The 18,694-nt window shown below is 50.0% G+C and overlaps 5 protein-coding genes across 5 annotated transcripts; 1 reads left to right on the plus strand and 4 right to left on the minus strand.

Moving 5' to 3' along the window:
- Positions 1–5,173, minus strand: BO88DRAFT_440710 (uncharacterized protein). Its single transcript, XM_025709820.1, has 7 exons — positions 5,063–5,173; positions 4,328–4,495; positions 3,995–4,086; positions 3,758–3,771; positions 3,628–3,729; positions 2,659–2,795; positions 1–2,623 (listed from the first exon to the last, which is right to left on the minus strand). Exons 1-7 carry the CDS (start codon positions 5,093–5,095, stop codon positions 458–460), a joined length of 2,712 nt encoding a protein of 903 aa, XP_025567249.1. The 5' UTR covers positions 5,096–5,173; the 3' UTR covers positions 1–457.
- A 5,488-nt stretch (positions 5,174–10,661) lies between these two features.
- On the minus strand, positions 10,662–12,271 carry BO88DRAFT_379915 (putative aspartate aminotransferase; the record flags this gene model as incomplete). Its single annotated transcript, XM_025704505.1, has 6 exons — positions 10,662–10,763; positions 10,813–10,872; positions 10,921–11,208; positions 11,259–11,899; positions 12,010–12,088; positions 12,152–12,271. 6 exons carry the CDS (start codon positions 12,269–12,271, stop codon positions 10,662–10,664), a joined length of 1,290 nt encoding a protein of 429 aa, XP_025567250.1.
- A 1,115-nt stretch (positions 12,272–13,386) lies between these two features.
- On the minus strand, positions 13,387–15,664 carry BO88DRAFT_401084 (U4/U6-U5 snRNP complex subunit SNU66). The gene has a single exon (XM_025705746.1). The coding sequence runs from the start codon at positions 15,545–15,547 to the stop codon at positions 13,526–13,528; it is 2,022 nt and encodes a 673-aa protein (XP_025567251.1). The 5' UTR covers positions 15,548–15,664; the 3' UTR covers positions 13,387–13,525.
- A 197-nt stretch (positions 15,665–15,861) lies between these two features.
- BO88DRAFT_97155 (uncharacterized protein) lies at positions 15,862–16,369 on the plus strand. Its single transcript, XM_025713294.1, has one exon. It carries the CDS (start codon positions 15,905–15,907, stop codon positions 16,196–16,198), a length of 294 nt encoding a protein of 97 aa, XP_025567252.1. The 5' UTR covers positions 15,862–15,904; the 3' UTR covers positions 16,199–16,369.
- Positions 16,225–18,548, minus strand: BO88DRAFT_440713 (aminoacyl-tRNA hydrolase; the record flags this gene model as incomplete). Its single annotated transcript, XM_025709821.1, has 5 exons — positions 16,225–16,829; positions 16,934–17,264; positions 17,632–17,690; positions 17,762–18,149; positions 18,225–18,548. 5 exons carry the CDS (start codon positions 18,546–18,548, stop codon positions 16,525–16,527), a joined length of 1,407 nt encoding a protein of 468 aa, XP_025567253.1. The 3' UTR covers positions 16,225–16,524.
- Between the last annotated feature and the right edge of the window lie 146 nt (positions 18,549–18,694).

The raw sequence follows: 18,694 nt of genomic DNA on the forward strand, positions 1-18,694 counted from the left end.
ATGAATCTTGTCTTTCATTGGTCTCTAGTTTCATGTCCGTCTCCCGGTATCGAAGACTCCTTGCAGCGTCCTTGCTTCTTGCCCTCCATGACAGTCCGGCCTCTAATATGTACCCATTCCCATTACATGCATGCTCTTTGTCAGCGTGATAAAATGCAATAATATGCCAATCAACAAAGGAAATGATAAGGAAATTAACCAGATAGAAAAGGAAAAAATATCAAGCATCAACAACATCCACCTGGCCCCATAAAACGCCTCGAAGCACTTTTTCTGTTATCCGGCTTCGTCATGCTAAACAAAACAGACACAATGGTAGTCGAAAAGGAGCAACATCGTGGAATAATAACAGGAACCCCGTTCTGTCAATGTCCGGGACCAGACACCATAATAAACAAGGGTCGAGAAATAGATAAAGATAAATGGAATCAAATCATGCAAATGCCATGTTCTGTCGTTAGAGCCCACCCCGGAGCTGCTGATGTTCGGCCCATATCTCCTCCTTCATCCGCCGCAGACTAGTGTGCTGCCTCTGGAGCTTCTCCAAGTCGGCTCGCGATGGATTCTGCTGAGAGGCCAGTGCGTCATGTAAGGCGTGGTACTTGGCGTAGAACCGCTTGAACTTCTTGGACTTGTCGTGCAACTCCTGGATGGTAATTTCACGGCGGAGAGGCGGCGAGGCGCTTCCAGTACTGCCACTGGACGTGCTTACAGCTCGCCGCCGTTTGTGTTCCAGATCCCCGGCAATACGTCCGGGAACTTGAGCTAGCGCTGCAGGCCGCTCAAGTTCTGCCTTGCGCTTCAGGGGATTGGTCACTGCAGCCGGTCTGGATACACCATTGGTCTTGACCACTTTTCTCACAGTGGGCGCGCTCGCAACAGGCCTGGGCTTGTTGACCTGAGTTATGAGGGGCGACGATGACGAGGAACTTGAAGAATTGTTTTGGCTTGAAGAACGACTGCGATTTTGGATATCAGAGGCGTTGGTGGGGGGCGAGGACCCGAGGGGCGACGGTTTTTGAGGGGATTTCTGAGGGGACTTCTGCGCAGGAGGTCGCGAGGAAGGAGGCCTCTTTGCTGCCATAGGCCGATGTGACGCTTGGTCGATCGGCTCCGATTTAGGTGTAGCTTCTGGTTGCTCCACCTTCGGGGTCGGCGCATGAGAGGGTTCCCTGGGAGGGCTGGGCTTCTGCAGTTTAGTCTGCGGCTTAGGTTCAGCCTTTGCCTTTGCAGGCTGTGGCTTCTCAGTTGAAGATGCATCTGGCAGGTCGGTGTCGTCCTCATCCGAGTCATGAACGAATTCCGCCGACTTGAACTTGCCTTCCGGTTGTTTCGCGGTCGTCTTCTGCTCCGCCTTCTTGGTGACGCGTCCCGTCAAGGTACTGTTACCCGCAACCTTGCTCTTTGCGGCAGTCCGTTTCGCACCGGTATCCTTGTCGCCGGGCCGTTTCTTCTGCGCGACCGTCCCAGATCTGGGAGCTGACGTCGGCTCACCCGTCCTTGGTGTTAGACCATTCCCACTAGCCTTATCGGTCTCCTGACCCGTAGTGTAACCGTCCTTGCTATTGTCATCAGATGTTTGTACTTGTATCCGAGGTGTCGCAGCTTTCTTGATGGGGCCCGTCCGCAAGTCCAGGCGCGATAAGCACTTGCCCTTTCCGCGTTCTTCCTTAGGAAGAAGCATCTGCCAGAGCTTGTCGGACCGGGAAATACGCAGGCGATCGAATGCAGAGATGGCATTCTCAATTGCCTCCTGTCGATCTTCCTGGGAGGGATAGGGAAATTTCCACACATCAAGCTCTCGATAGGTCTTATCTTTGAGATCGAACTTCTCCGGATTGATTCGGTTTTCGATGCCGTATTTCCGAGCCAGAGTCTCGCAGTCTTCGAGGGACGCGCGGGTTTGTCGCGCGAGGAATTTAGCGGAAACCGCCCGGACGGCGAGAAGGTGAATGAAGGGGACCTTGAGAGCTTCAAGGCGAATGCGATCTTTGTTTTGAGAGAGCGGAGCGGAGGTAGGTGTAAGCGGAGGTATAGATGCAGGTGATCGAGCAACTCCCAGAGCCGGGCTCGAGGAAACGGAGCGATTGGCATTAAGCAATCGATCCTTTTCCAGCTCCACCTTGCTTGCCGGAGCACGACCCAGACGAACAGTCTGTTTTCCAGTGCCATGCCTGTCGCCTGCCCGCAAAGCCCTCACTTCATCAATGCTTGTGATTATAGCGGTCTTCTTCGACTCTTTCCCTCTTTCGAAGGCATTCAGGCTTTGCTCCAAATCGGCCAATGCCTTATCGGCACTCGCGGTATCCTCCTTCGCCTTCTGGACCTCCAAGCTATGGCTCAAAACCCCGCTGAAATATAGGTTTTCCTTGTCCGTAGAGCTGCCGCTATATAGCTCTGATCGACACGTCTCGGGGAGGGGATGGAATTGTTGAGATTTGGAGCCGTAGTAGAGAGTCGCATGTTTTCCCAGGCGAACTCGAGCAGTCTGATCGTTCCGGAGGCTCTGGATCAGCTCATCAAGAGTGTCCTGAGCTAGATTCAGCCGCATAATCTGAACGGGCTTGGTGGTAGCATCATTGCCGTGGTTGTCTCGGCAGAGAGACAACCCGGACTCCGGGACCTCGAGAGCCGGCATGAGGTAGGTTGCAGAGGGACAATGTAGAGAAATTCGGAGAGGTCGAGGTAGAGGGAGGAAGGAAGAGGGCGAGAAACGTCCGAGTCGATCGGAGACGAGGAATTGGGAGGAGGGAAGGATTCGAGGTTCGAAATACAGACGGTTGGCAGCGTGGAAGCTGCAGGTCAGCGGCCGAATGCACGGAAAGGCGTGTTAAGACAATACGCCATAAGATCAAGCAACGGCACTCAGGAAAGTGAGGGAGAGGAAGTCTGCATAAGAGGAAGCAAACGAAGAGTGATAGCCAACAAGACCCATGGCAAGAAGGGTGGTCTTGAAGGTGTCGGAGAGTGAAGAGAGAGAGTGAGGGTGAATGGGTGTGTGGGAGGAAGAGAGAGAAAGAGAGACAGAGAGGGAAGAAGGAAGAGGGGAGGGTGAGGGGAAGAGAAAGAGAGGGAAGGGGAAGGGGAAGGATGAGATGAGATGATGCCAAAGGAACGGGGGGATGCGAGTGTAAGGCGGCCTTGGAGCGGAGAGTGCCAGTCGGGACAAGACCAAGAGGCGTGAGTATTGAGGTATTGAGTGGGGAGGAGCGGTATGGTATCGTTCAGGGTACCTTGCTCGTTTTGGTTCCAGAGTCCTGTAAAGTAGGGTGTCAAAAAAGGTTAACTCACTAACCCAAATGACCCGAAATTTATTATTATAATAATAGTCATGAGAATAATAATAATAAAGCCCAGAATAATAATAATAAGGGAACAACCCGACTAAACCAGAAAGAAAAATAAAAACTAAAAAATGCCAAAGATTATTATTTTCACAATCTTTTCTTTAAGGACGCTATCACACCCTGGGTTAGTTAGGCAGGCACTAGCCCAGCCAAAACACCAGCAGAATCCCAATCCTGGCCCTCCATCATACGGATCACTAATTAAATTTACCACTTATGTTAACCTGCAGACTCTCCCAAATACCTCCTGCGACAACATCCTCACGGCTGCTAAACTAACCTCCCCATCTTCCTCCCGAGCCTTTTTCTTTTTCTTTTTCTGTCTTTTTCTGTTTTCCCCTTTCCACTGCGGTACCTGCCTGCTGCCGTAATAGCTTCTCTGCTTCCGCGGAGAGAGCGGAGTTGGCCACCGCCGCCGGCACCGCTATTTTTACCGTAATAAAAAGAGCATGCACCTAGAACTCGACAAGGAATAAGGGGAAAAAAAGAGAGAAAAAAAGACTCCGTTTGATAGGCTGCAAGTACAGCAGTTTTAGGAGCGGGGAGGGGTTCAAAAAAGGAAAATAGAATAAACAACAAGGCGGGCAGGAAATGTGGCAAAGCCGAATGCAAGGTGTGTAGTAAGCCCGAGGCTAACAGCATCTAACTAGTTATCTACCATGGGGTAGAATAGTAGGTAGGTAGCGGGTGCCCTGTTCTTTGACGGCCTGGCATCGTAGTAACCATAACTTTGGCATGACTTGCCGGAAGAATAATCAAAGAAGATACACGAATAGTATTAGGAAAAGGAAAAGAGAAAGAAAGATAGTACGGCCACTAGTCTGGCAGACGGCCGACAGTATGGAGTCCAACTGTACTTCTCAAGGACCAGGTGTCGGTGCTAAAGGCTTTCTAAGGGAGGTAGTCTGATCCTTGACGGGGTCCTCAAGTGGATGGCATGGGATGGAAATGGAGCGGGTTTGCGTATTACGCAGACTTACCGGGGGGTGTTGTTGAGGTGAGGTGTGGTGTATGGTGTATGTATCTCGATTACAACTGCCCGGGGGCGTTTGATGGATGAAAGGCGGTTTCTTCTGGAACAATTGATCCCTACCAGCGATCGATCCGAGGGAAGCCCGGGATGCATTCAAAGTGACAAGGGGAAGACTCTACTTTCTATTTAATTCAACTATAGTCCTAAATATATTATTCCCTACGTACCCTTGTGTTTCCTTTCTTGTTGTCTCAAGTATAATGGGATGACAGCGGGTTTCACTTTATAATAGATTTCTTTACGAACCCTTTTTGCTTGTCTCGCATTTGTGCCTGTGAAAGACAGCAAAAAGGTCAAGGCTAACTGACTAGGTATTGGATGAATGAAATGATGCCTGGGTTTGGGTCCGATTACGGGCCCGGTAATTTTTACCCGGAGGTGTGTGTGTCGTAACTCTTCTGTTCAGGTTGTACGACGGACTGACTCCATTCTGGGTGGTGGTGGTACAAAACGGGAACTACTTGTTCGACCACCCTTTACTCTAGCTCACTAGTCAGTTAGTGAGTGAGTTAGCTGGGAGTCTAGCTACTTTCTTACGCCATGGCCATGCCTCTGCCACCCAGTGTCCCCACCACCCACTGATGACAAGAATGGGTCACATCGGCCATTGATCCATCTGGAACCACTCCTATCGTCTCCTGCTGCCTGCCTTGATCGGGTCGTTTTCTCCTGGCTAATTCACTAGCCAAATAACACTGGGGGTGAGCCTCATCATGGAGTGGTTGCTGCAGCAGCAACAGCAGCCAACAGTTTAGAAAATCCATGGGATAATTATTATAATCCTTGTTTTTAGACAATATGATTCGGCACCGGATATCGAATAAATCAAAGACGAGAAAGGACGTCAGTCAGAAAGTGTCCCAAAGTTTAAAACCGAGTCGCACTATTTTCTGAAGAGTCGCGGCCGGTAATTTAATTAACTTAACAATACCTTGTTGGCTGGCTGCTGACTGAAAGGGAAGCAGATTCTTAAGCAGGTTTAATACACGTTCGGCAGTGAGTGGACAGTAAGGTGGTACTGGAATTTTTAGAAGAATTGAATGAATCAATCAAAAGATAGAGCAAGAGATGTATGGTCGGGCAGATGACCAATACCAGACTTTAGAACTGGAAAAGAGTGTCAGTCTACTGATCTACTAACTAAATTGAAGAAATGCTATGAGATCAGATATCACAGAGGAAAAGAGAGTGTGTGCCTTGCTTGGATTACACTTTACCAGTCATCCGAACGGTTTCTCGCATCCCATGATTCAGACAATACCAGGTACCGGCGTTGTCACCGGATCGCTGCTTGATCCAGTAATGAAACTGAGAAGCTGAGCCACTGGTTCAGCTTGACGGCAGATCACCCGCCGACCAGCCTCGACCCTTTCTTATTTCCGGCGGGTGATCGGAAGGGGAAGGGGGAATTCCCGTAGGGGAAAAAAATGAGGAGGGAGGAGGGAAGCAGGAAGGATCGATGGTTCCCAGATTACCGGTTGGTAAACCCGCGCGACATCCCGCACCGCCAGGAGAAGGGGGAAAGAATAAAAAAGTCAAAAACAAAGATAACACAAAAAGAAAAGAATGCAAGATGGTAAACCTGCATGGACAGGGCACTTGCTCTCGTGCAGGCCAAACTTAATACAGAGGTACGGGCAGCACAAATCGGGAGGTGATGGTCCAATCTCAGACAGCCCAGAAACCACACGAGTTTCCTAGTCGGGGTTGGATAAGCTGGTAGGTCACGGGGAGGTAGTAGTGGTCACAATCGGACTGCTCCTTTTATTTTATTTTGTTTTATCTATCGTTACCCCGATTGAACTATTGCTATGCTAAAGGTGCCGAATGAAAGGAGAAATTCAAGCGCCGGAATTAATTATAAGGTCGCAGGACATGGAGAGATCGCGGAGATTGAAAATCAATAACGGACTATGGTGGATGGATGATGATGATGATGGACATCAAATCCCAACTCCAGGTTACAGTCCGGCCGAGGTTCTAACCGAAACAAACCAACCAGATGATCCTCCCACTGGTGAGGGATCCATTGGCTAGGAAGATCTCTCCTGCTGATGAAGATTAAGTACGATGTCCGTCCGTTAGTCAGTACATGGAAGAGGGGGGGTGGGATCAGGGCAGGGGAGAATGGAAACGAGAAAAAGGAAAGAAAAAGGTTTCATCTAGAGGGAATAATTGGTCCCCGGCTTCCCAGAAAAGGATGGACCGCCCTGTGATCATTCCAGTTCAGTAATGAAGGGGTGAACGGTCAGCTCTCTTTCTTCAAGAGCTTCTTCTTCGACTCTAGTATCTGAACATAATGCATACAAGGCATCCACTATGGTCTTTGATCAACCCGGGTGTTCGCCCATCAATCGCTTCATTGCTTTCTCTCGAGGCTATCTTGCGCCCTCCCCGATCGGGTGTTATTTCCGTCCCCGTTTTTCCCCCTGGGATTCGTGTATCGACAGACAGGCGATAATCCAGTTAAGCAAGGCTCATCCTGACCAGGTTGCTGTAGGGCCGGTACATTGAAAAGGTGGGGAAAGAATGCGCACAGGACCTTCAGACGTCGAGCGATCAAGGAAGAGTCAAGTCGCATACATCGATTGACAGGAAGAGAAATTGACTAGTATCTACCACGCCAGCAGCTCAAGACGGGCGCAACTAACACCCTGTAGACAAACGACTGCATCAGCATGACTTGGGCATTCAGTGTCATGCATGTTAGGTAAGGTGAATGTGTATTCGAGTATTTCCTACTAGTATACACACGCCTGCGCACGCTGGGCAACCGGGCAGCCTGAACTCGTGTTGATGATTGGCGAGGCGTTTCCACGTGTTTTGAGCCCCGGCGAGTGGATGTGGAAGTGGAAACTGAAGGTCGCCTCGACGTCGAGTCATAGACAAATCGATACAATAGGATGACTTTGCAGCAAGGCAGGAAGCACTACTGACCACTAACCAGAATGGAGTAGTACTATCACCTCCATTGAATAATCCCAAGTAAGTATACTCTGTGACAGTCAGTAAGTGTTCAGCATTTGCCACTGCCGCTTAGACCATCACAGGGAATGGGCCCTGCATTACTCTGTCGGAGTTACTACGAGGCGTAGCAGACACACCAGCCAGAGAAGCAGCAGCAGTAGCATGCAGCTGCTGTGGCTTGTCCTCATCATTCCCAGTTCCCTCTCTGACTTACTCTTACACCTGTTTGTATTCTGGCTGTCGATGACGTAATGAATATCTGAGCACTCAACGACAGCAGTATACTGTTATCCTCTCATTAATCAGATATCGTTCACGATATAAAAAATCAGTCAGTTACGTAGCTGGCTAGTGTCTAAGGTAATATACGTATAACCTCAACCCAAAGAAGAAAGAATGACACTGTCACTCAGCAGGATGCATCCAACCCCATCATCAGGAATGCGACCCCCAAACATGACTAAGTAAGTAACCGAGCTTCATTTTCCCTTTCCATCCCTCCCAGCCTACTGGAATAGGCATACACGGACTTGACTGTAAGTTCAGGTCAATGATTGTGAAAGTTCCCGCCCGAACGGGAAATGCTGGAGGGATGATGGCTGGCTGGGAAATTGATCATTGGTGGGCCTGATTTCATGCGAGGGGAAGGAAAGCAGACACAGTGAATACGGTATGTGTATTTCAATACCTCCACCACCGCCATGGTTACTTACAATACATATAATACGGGACTGACAATGGAGCCAGCCATTGCCAGCACATCATCGACACAGCATCACATACTACACCTACCTAGTAGTAGTTAGTTACCAGGTTGCTGTGCTTACCAGTACTAAGAATAACTGTGCTAACTAGCTAGCTACTTAACTATGTACCAAGTAAGCAGAGCCCCTCATAATACTGAATCACACTCGATTCTAGGCAATAAAGTCCAGACTTAATATGAATGAATAAAGTGAAGGAAAGGAAATAAAAAGGGATCAAAAAACACGAGACCAGACAAGACAAGACTCGAACTCGATTCAAACCCCACACATCCACTCCTATATCCACACCCACCCTCGAAACTAATTAGTAGTTAGTTATCCAACTAACTAACTATTGTAATCTACCTATCTTACCCCTATCCCCTAATTACAAAGTTTAGTTAACTTATCTACCCAAGTTACATACTAAAGTAGTCAGTAAGCAAGCTCCTAACTATCTCCCTCGACTTCTTTCTTCTGTAATCATCTGCAGTGAAACAACTCCAATGCCCAAGCTCTCTCGAGTCAGCCAACCAACCAACCATAGATAGTTAAAAGTAGACTACTAGTGATCCAGCTGAAACGTGCCAGGACCCTCCTGGTTTGCTTTACCCCTGTCTCATCATCGTCACCACCCCCTCATAATCTACATACAAATTGAAAATAGAATCTTGCCATCCCTCCCCTACTCCATAAGCCAAACCGCTCTACTACATGCGTTCGTTGATCCGGATGACTCTTACCGGGATAGCCTCCTTACTATTATTCTATTTTAGGGGGTGCCGTGGGACGGGAACTGTGGTTAGTGAACAAACAGCGAACTGGAGTAGGTTCTATAAATAAATAAGTAGTAGCATAGCTGGGGTACTGCAGTGGTAGTAGTACTGAAGTATCATTGAAGAAGAGCTAAGCAGCAGTGCAGTGCAATTTACCCCATAATTAGTTATTTAGTTAGCTAGTTAGTTAGTTAGCAACTCGAAAAAGCAGACAGTAGATAGTTAGAATAGTTAATAGATCTGCAATGTCTTACATAGCCACACCTCTACTTACCTAAGTAAAGAAGGGAAACGAAAATGAGGCTGAGCAGCGCACTCAGCCTGGCAGGGCATTCATTCATTCATACCTAACTACTATGTAAAGAGTACTAGGGTAAATTATTATTAGTGGGCTACGTAGTTAGTGTCGGTCATTCCTTACCATCACCGCCACAAACAAGCAATGAAGCAAACAACCACTTACGGAGGTACTAAAGTACTGTAGAAAAGAAAAGAAAAGAAAAGTAATCGATTGTGAAGCAATAAGCGATACAGCCGCGCTAAGCTGGTATTACTTCTACCTACAAAGACCATCCATTTCTTACATAGGAGTAACATACATAACGCAGTCACGATGGAATGAATAGTGAAACTATTTTACTATCAGTCAAACAATCAAGGTATTATCCAAAACATCAATCTACCAGAACAATAATCCTAATCAAAACAAAGTAAGCAAAAGGAAACAAAAAAAAGAACAGTTACCCTAGCAATCATCATCATCATCATCCCACACCCCCAGGAGCTAAGTTAACTCGGAGTGGAGAGGGGAAACTAACGATCGATATAGTATAAAGACCGGTAACTCGGGCCCACTTCACTTCACTTCACCCATACCCAAGATACATACATACATACGTACGGAGTACCTTATAGATTATTAGGGGTTACTATAATTATTCTAGCTAATTCAGAATAAAAGTAGGCAAACACCGATATATTAATCATACGAGAAAGACAGAGACATCTCCAGATTTAATCCAAAGATTGCAGAAACCAGGCAATCTACCCACACATACTCACTACCTACTAGTCTACTGATCTCGGATGACTGTGCCCGAAGGAAGGTGCCTTATATGATACGATATGATATGATATGACTCAGGGGCTAGTTCTTACTAGTAGCTAATTGTTACAAGGCACAATCCAATCCAATCCCCTCCCAGCCTCATGAAATAAATTCATTCTGCTGTAATGTACTAAGTATGTAGCAGTAACGCGGCATTTCATGCCTCTATACCAATTAGGCATCATACTCCTGATAGATCGAATCTTTTTTCTTCTATGGCTCGCATGAAAAGAAGGCCAACTCATACCATAGTTACTCTTTCCTGCTTGCTTCACTCGTGGTGGCTGGGAAGCACAGCTAGATCTGATCTGGGCTATCTATTATCTACACCGCTACATGTCTCGCTCGACTCGTGCGGTGCGTTGGTGTGGCGACAGATCCTGTGCGGGAAAGTATGTATGTATGTGGGTTTGCCTGCCTGCTCGGTACTATGTGACCTGTGGTTTCGGAGGGTCCGAATGTGATGGATGTGGATGGTCTAGGCCTAAAGTACTTAACATCGCTGGGTGAAAGTCAATTGCAATGATTACGAGTCATGCTGGACAGCAATAATGTCATCCAAATCGTTGAAACTTGCTTAGATACTTAAATATGCTAATGTCACACATGAATATCAGTACAACGGGACGCCAATCCCTGATCTACGTTTTTTATGAGCAAATGGTCCCCTCCCTGGCTGCTCATTTAACCGGTGATCTTGTAGATGGACTCGGCGAGACGCTTGACGTTGCCGCTGGTGATACCGGCCACGGAGATACGGCCGTCCTTGGTGGCGTAGACGGAGTGCTGGACGAGTTAGTCTGAAGAAGAGATACGCGGATGGAAGGCTGCTTACCTCCTTGGCCAGAGCGTCCATCTGCTCGGGCTTGAGACCAGTGTAGGCGAACATGCCGATCTGTCGCATGTCAGTAATCGCTTGCATCACTCATGGTTCAAATCTTACCTGGCTGGTGATGTGAGACCAGTCGTGCTTGCTGCCAAGCTCCTCCAGGTTCTTGCGGAGGAGAGCGCGCATCTCAATGATGCGGTCGGCCATACCCTTGACCTCACCCAGCCACTGCTCGTTGAGCTTGGCGTCGTTCATGATGGTCGAGGCGATGCGGGCACCGTGGATGGGAGGGTTGGAGTAGAAGGGACGGATGAGGATCTTGATCTGAGAATCCACACGCTTCTTCTCCTCGGCGGACTCGCAGACGAGAGAGAAGGCACCGACACGCTCGCCGTACAGACCCTATATATCACTTAATAATGATTTATATACCAAGTCTGGTATCAGCTTACCATGTTCTTGGCGAAACTCTGGCAGAGAGCAATGTTGTGGCCCTCCTTCACGAAGTGACGGGGAGCAAAGGCATCCTGGTCAGCGTTACCACTGGCAAAGCCCTGGTAGGCCATGTCGAAGAAAGCAAAGTGACCCTTCTGCTTCATGACGTCGCTGATCTGGCGCCATTGGTCCTGGGTGGGGTCGACACCGGTGGGGTTGTGAGCGCAGGCGTGGAGAAGGATGATGCTGTTCTCGGGAGCAGCCTTGATGTCGGCCAGCAGGCCCTCGAAGTCGAGGCCAATGGTGTCCTTGTTGTAGTAGCGGTACTGTCCGACCTCCAGACCGGAGTCCTTGAAGACAGCGGCGTGGTTGGCCCAACTGGGGGTGGGAAGGTAGACCTTCTTCGCGTGAGGGTAGAAGCGCTGCAGGAAAGCACCACCGATCCTCAGAGCACCGGTACCGGAGATGGTCTGGGTGATGACGAGACGGTCCTCCTTGAGGACGGCGGAGTCGGAACCGTAGGCCAGCTCAGCAGCAGCCTTGGTGAAGGCAGGGATACCGGTGATACCGGCGTATTCCTTGTCGTAGCCGGAGGCGACAACCTTGTCCTCCGCAGCACGGACGGAAGGCAGGACGTAGGGCTTGCCCTTGTCATCACCTGTTTGATCGCAATGGATTGTCAGACTACTGAACGTTGGAAGTTGATTGTTTGGCGTGATCGAGAGATGGTATGGTTGGATAGTTAAACTGAAACAGGGTGATGCTTACGGTAAGCACCGACACCCAGGTTGATCTTCTCCTGGAAGGTGTCGGCCTTGTAGGCCTCGGTGATACCCAGGATAGCATCCTACAGAGCCAATGGATCAGCAATGGCATCATAACAGCTATTGGGATGTGTTGGAGATCTTACGGGAGGACCCTGAGGCACGTTGGACCAGGCGGAGGCGTGTCTGGCGCCGACAATAACGGTGCGCACACTAGCGTCACGGGTAGCAGCCTTACGGCTGGCGATTCTGAGGGTGGACAACATGGTGAATGAAGGAGGATTGAATAAGAGAAGAGAGGAAAGAAAAGGAGAAAACGCGCAAGTACTCCAGAAGACCAGGGAGGAGATGATCAGGAAGAAAAGGACGGGGAGTCCAAGGAGCTGGCAAGCAGTACTTGAATGGAAGGCTGGAATCGGGGGAGGAGACAAGCGGGAGAGAGACGAGGTCGGCGATAGTTATTTTATTTTTTGAGTCACTGGAAACTGACTTGGGACTAGTCTGGTTAGCACAGTAGGGAGTTTCCGGGGAGAGACGCGGGAGGCCTCGGATTGGCCACGTCCTCCGCATCGCCAGCAGCTGACTTGGTTGCTTGTTTGGCTGGTTTGCATGGAACATTGACCTGGCAGTTTGCAGGAAGCAGCAAACTGCACATATCTCTCGGATGTACGGAGTAGCTTGAATGTAGTATATCCTTTCATCAATGACATCTGAATGCGATTGTCTATCTCTACTGATTGATTCATTACTATCCGACCACAACGAACACCACTGAATGTGTTGTCAATGTCATCATCACGGAGAGCGTGGACTCCCTCCTTGACAGATCGCACCACAAATGATGAGCCCGTCCCGCTCGCCCCGGTGAACTGTTTTAGTATCGAGGGAAAATCATGGATGGTCTGAGGTTGGTCTTCCCCTCACGAGGAGTTGGGGTAATTACTATCTGTTCAATCGGAGACAATCCTCCTTCTACCACTTACCATCTATCACCACCATCACACCATCAATCATATAAATCTGCAGCATCGACTCCATTTCCTCCGGCTAACTACAGTCTCACTTTTCTCGATTTTGGTAGCTTTACCACAAAATCTTGAATAGCCATCCACACAACCATGGTTGCTTGCACTCCACCGCCTCGGACAATATCACTCGGCCTCGGTTAAATTCCCCCACACGCCAAGCCTATCCAATTCAATAGCTCTGCTACACCATCGACGGAGTATTGAGGACGTCCTGCAGTGTCTTCGGAGCACCGAGTCCATCTTACCTCTCTATCCATCCATCATCGGACAAAACCGCGTGCTGCTGGCCTGCTTGCTTTATCTACACCCAAAAACGGGTCGGTCTATTGGATATAGATAGAATAATATGTGACGTTCTATTGGTATAATCTGTACAAACATCGCATAGCCTAGAAAGATATCTGCTGAGGATCATTAATGTGCCTCCGGAATAGAGGTCGTTCGGTGAAGGTCATCATCTACTACAACAGTCTGAGAGAAGCAACACCACTCTCAGCCAAGTCGCACACCGGCCTGGCGGTTCTTGCGCGCCGTCGCTCCCATGGCGTTGTTCATACCCGTGTGTTGACTGCTGTCCAGCGCACTCATCGCCTCGCGCTTCTTCTCTTCTTCGATCTTCTTCAACCGCTTCTCCGTCTTCATCTTACCACTGCCCTTGCCGTGGAATTGATGACTGAGGTGCTTGAACGCCTCCTTCTGGTTCATCGCGCGACCATGCTCATCCACGTACTTGAGCTGCACGTCCGGCTTGTATTCGCGGTTGAACACCTCTGCCATGTGTCGCGCCTCCTGCTGATCGCGCTGCTTATTCTCCCACCGAGCGTATTCTTCTCTCTCGCGCGCTGACATCCGGTCCAGCTTGCCCGAGGCGCGGTCGCGTTCACGCTGCTGCCGAGCGCGTTTCTCCGCGTCGGTCTCCATGCGCATCTTCTCTTGCAGGAAGCGATGGCGGTCGCGCAGCAGAGAATTGTTGTCTGCGGCGTCGGATCCCTTGACCAGACCACGCTGTTTGAGCATGTTCAACGTCGCACCGAGACCTTGATCCAGAGTCGCTTCTTCGTCCAAACCTGTAGTGCTGATCTGTTGCTGGGCCTGCGACTCCTCGCGCTTGATCCGTTCCTTGAGATCTTCCTCGTCCTCGATATCATTGTAGGTCCCCATTTCCACATCCTCGTCCTCTGCCTTGATGCTGGGGCCTTCACTTTTAGCACGTGACTCCTCGGCGGGCGTCGTGGTTTGTCTCTCGCGGCGCTCTGGAAGGGTAGGTTTCTGTAGGTTAGAGACAAACTCCGAGGTTTCGTCGATCACGAGGCCGGGCTCTTCTTCGTTTCCATCGGGCGTGCCAGTTTCCATCGGTGTCTGAGAACCCTCTTCTCTAAGCTGTCGAGCAAGATCCTCCGGTCGCACCTTTTGTCGCTTCTTAAACGCAGCACGTCTCTGGCGGGTAAGCGAGGCTTGTAGATCATCATCATCGACAAATGAGACATCTTCACTTGCCCACTTCTTGGGGGCGGGCGCGGGTACGGGTGTTCCGTTATTGGTATCGACCTCCATGGCGTTGTCATTCGGGGTACTCGTCGACTCGGTCGTAGGGAATAATTCGTCGTCATCAATAACAGCTCTCTGCTTCGTAGCCTTCGCCTTCTTCTTCTTGGGCTTCTTGATCTTAATCTCACTGATGTCCATGTAGTCGGACGCCGGTGTTGTCGTCTCCGTCTCGAGGTCCAAGCTGACGATATTCTTGTTCAACTTGCCCGACACCTCCTGTCGCTTCGCTTCTCGCTCCTCCACCGTAGACCCTTGAGCATCCAGAGTAAAGCGTTTCCGCTTCTTACCATCAATCTCCTCATCATATTGTGCCAGGATACTCGAGTTTTCTTCCGTAGGATCATACGCCGGCTTCCGCTTCTTCAACTCTGTCCGCTCCGTAGCCTTCTCCCTCTCCCTCAAATCAACATTTTCCAACTCATCACCCTCCTCCTCATTCTCATCGATCGTCGCATCCTTCAGCGTAAGAATATGATCCTCACCCCCCTCAAAGTCGCCCACCTCATGCCCAACCTTAATGCCGGCCAGATCGACCGCCGTGTATTCCGCCGCACGTTCCCGTTCCTCCAACTCCTCCGCTAGCTTGCGCGCCCGTTCCTTCTCGATCTTCTTCTGTCGCTTCTTCGCCTGCATCAGCCATGCCTTGGTGTCCTGGTCCGCATCGCCTGATTCACCCAGCGTGGTGCCTTGTAACTTGGCATCTCTCTGCGCCAGCTCTCGTGCCCGCTTGATCGCAGCGTTTCTCTCTTCCCGTTTCCGTTTCGCCTCGGCATCGTCTTGCATCTTCTTCCAGTTGGATCCGGCCATCGCTTCGCGCGACTCGAGGGTACTGGCGGGGTCTTCATCTTCGGAGCCGGACGAGTCGTCGGAGTCGTCTTCATATTCGGCGCCAGGAACAGGCAGGGGTTTTAATCCGAGCGCGGCTCGGATTTTGTTGTTCTGCTCAATGGAAACTGCGTCGGCCATGGTGGCGACAAAGGCAAAGGAAAAGATGGAGATAGATACAGACGGTCGGTCGATGGGTGGTGAGGTATCGTCTTCAACAGATGGCAGTGAAGTTGAAGTGACGGATATGAGTTATTCAACCCGCCGCAGCGGCGAACCTGACCTGACCGACCGACCGACCAGCGAGAGCGAGCGCGCGCCAACAAGCACTTACCTAATCAGCACCCATCTCGGTAAGGTTTAGCGCGACAAACTCTTAGCGCGAGCTTGGCGCAGCGGATAAAAGGCGGCTTCGACGATTTTTTCTTCTCTTCTTCTTTTTTCTTTCTTTTCTTCAGAACATGAACAAACACGGATCTGTGTTCAGCGATCCCGTTCATGGAGGGTGGCAGTTTCGGCTGTTTATTTCTCTGTGTTTCGGTTGAACGCTGGGCAGTTCGACGACTTAAGGAGCCATTCATCTTGTGGATGGTTTTTGCACTTCCGGTCGACAGATCTCAGATTAAAGGTTGGCGCTGGGTGTTCACTCTGGTCTTGAGCTCCCATCTTGGTGAGCTCGGCTGGAGAACCTGGTTGCTGACGGCGTCATATTCCTACTCCCTTTGCCGAATTGACCGTCGGTCACTGAGGTTAGGGAATAACCATGACCTGCCAACATTACTATCAGTATAATTTATGTATGTAGTTGTAAAGATGTAAAGCTGCGCGCATACTATATGTGCTTGGGATACCATATAAGCCGTCGAAATACGTCGGCGGTCATCTATCATGACTTGCGCTTGGTAGTAGCATATCAAAATGCTGCTCGAGAAAATATGCCATAATGCTGAGCCGAAGGATGAAGCACATCGCATCGCGAGACCCTTCTCCAAAACGCCATATGATATGATATCTCAACACACCAACCCAACGATCCCGCATGATCTTTTCACTGCTACACCCATAACACCCCCAAACCGAACTTCGATCGATATATTTACGGAGTAAAACCAAAAAGTTTACAACAACTTCAAATGCCCCGTCACGGAATCCACCACACTCTTGGGACCCAAAACTCCCAACACCGTCCGACTCCCACTAGCAATCTGCGTCCGTCCAGCATCCGTAATCACTCTGGCGCAAAGTCCCAAACTGATCGCCTTAGCCTGCATCTCCTCCATCTCCTCCTCCGACTTGACCTGCAGCGCGATCTTGGCCTGACCTTGCGATTCCCACCGGCGCAGGATGCCGCTGTTCGGCGTGTACGCTGTCAGGTATTTGTAGCATGCGAGGGTAGCGTGCGAGCATTGGGCGGCGATTTTGCCTGCAACAGTATCAAAATATTAGCATGCGCCTACCACAATAAACATATTCATTGCCAGAGACGTAGATATAATCTTGGAAAACTGGGGCCTCGGATATGCTTACCCTTCGTCATACCCAAATCCGTCCTCACGACAAGCACCAACTTCACTTCTTCATTGGAGCTATCGAAATTGGCGAGTTCCGTGCCGTCGCCTTCTTCTTCACTGTCCTCTTCTTCTTCGGATTCGTAGTCTTCGTCCGACGAGTCTAGGTGCGGTTTCACGTTGTAGCTGTTCGGCCAGCCTTCTTTTTCTTTGTTGCTGAAGAGGCCGAGGCTGCTGCCTTGGCCGATGAAGTAGCCGGTTATGCCGGCGAGGATGGCGGTCGCGACCACATAGGCGGCTGTTGAGGGGGTTGCACGGTCGAGGTCGGACATTTTGGGATTGATTGTTCTCTTGGGGGTGGTGTGGAGGGTGGTAATTTGGTTGAGGATTGAGTGGTGGTTTTGTGGAGCGGAGCTGGATGTTGCTTGGTCGGCGGTGACGTTAGCGGGCCGGGTGGTTGGTTTCGACGATTGATTGATTGTTAACAGGTCTAATTGGGAGCTAGCTATGTCTATACTATGACTATTGGGGTTGTTGATTACGTATTGATATGCATGAAATATTGTGGAAAATAAATTGTTCTAGAATGTTGGTCTGCTTACTGTATTACAACTGTTAGAGGCATCAACCCAAACACCGCAATCCAATTTGACAGGCGCTCTGCTTCATTATATACACATCCCAATCATTCTAAAAGAACTGCTATCTTCCCTTAACAGCACATCTAGTTCGGACGAGGAGCGGGCGCGCCACCGACGTTTCCAAGGCGACGGCTCCTGTGACACATTAGTAGCGGATCGCAAACAAAAAGAATGCAATTAGAGCAAGACAACTTACATGAAGGTACGGCTGAAGAAGCTGATGCCGATCATGAAAAGCCAGCTGGGGATGGCACTGAAGCCGTAGATGACATATCCAAGAGGGAGCAGAAGGTTGTTCTGAGCGAGCCAGCCGTCCGTGGGGTGAAGAGGACCGTCGTAGGCAGGGGCCTTCTCCCAGACCTTCTCAGAGTGGACCTTGTAGATGGTCTCCGGGGTCACGGTGGTCGAGTTCAGGTAGACAGTGTGGAGGGGAGTGTTGGGGCGCTCCTCACCAAGCTGGGCCTGGGGCACCTGGAGGAACCAGACCGAAGGAGCACCGGCACCCCAAGCAGAGCAAAGAACCTTGTTCTCTTCGCAGTCCAGCTTACCGAGGTTAGGGGAGGTAGGATCGGCGGAGAACAAAAGCACGGATTCCTAAAAAGGAGGATTATTAGCGACTATTGTTAATGAAATCGAGTGGGTGCGCCCCCTTTTCTAGGGCTTGCTTACATTGAACGCTTTGTCTGCCTTGTCACAACGACCGAAGCAAGTCTTGTTTCCTCCAGTGATGTAGACCAACCAGTCCTGGGGCTCCGAAGCGGGCTCCAGGTATGACTGCCAGTTGGTCAAGTTGAACTCGGAGACGGTCTTCTCCTGGATCTTGGTCTTCTCGACGACCTTCTCAACAACGGCAGCGGCGGGGGCGACCGGGGTGGCAGTAGGCAAGTAGGACTTGGCCTTGTTGAACCAGCCCTGGACACGGTCCGCAAGGGGAACCTGCTCCTGAGCCACAGCGAGCGCTGGGAGGAGGGCGACGACCGGAGTGAAGCGCATGATGCTGAAGCAGTTGATGACGCGTGGTCAGTATAGGGGTCGAGGGAATCTATCACATCCAAGGGATGAATGGATGGAAGAGAAAACCAACCTGAGCTGTTATTGAAGGGACGGGCGCACTTTGGAAAGAAAAAGAATTCAAAAGC

This window comes from Aspergillus vadensis, assembly GCF_003184925.1.
Source record: "Aspergillus vadensis CBS 113365 unplaced genomic scaffold BO88scaffold_2, whole genome shotgun sequence".
NCBI classification, from domain to species: Eukaryota; Fungi; Ascomycota; class Eurotiomycetes; order Eurotiales; family Aspergillaceae; genus Aspergillus; species Aspergillus vadensis.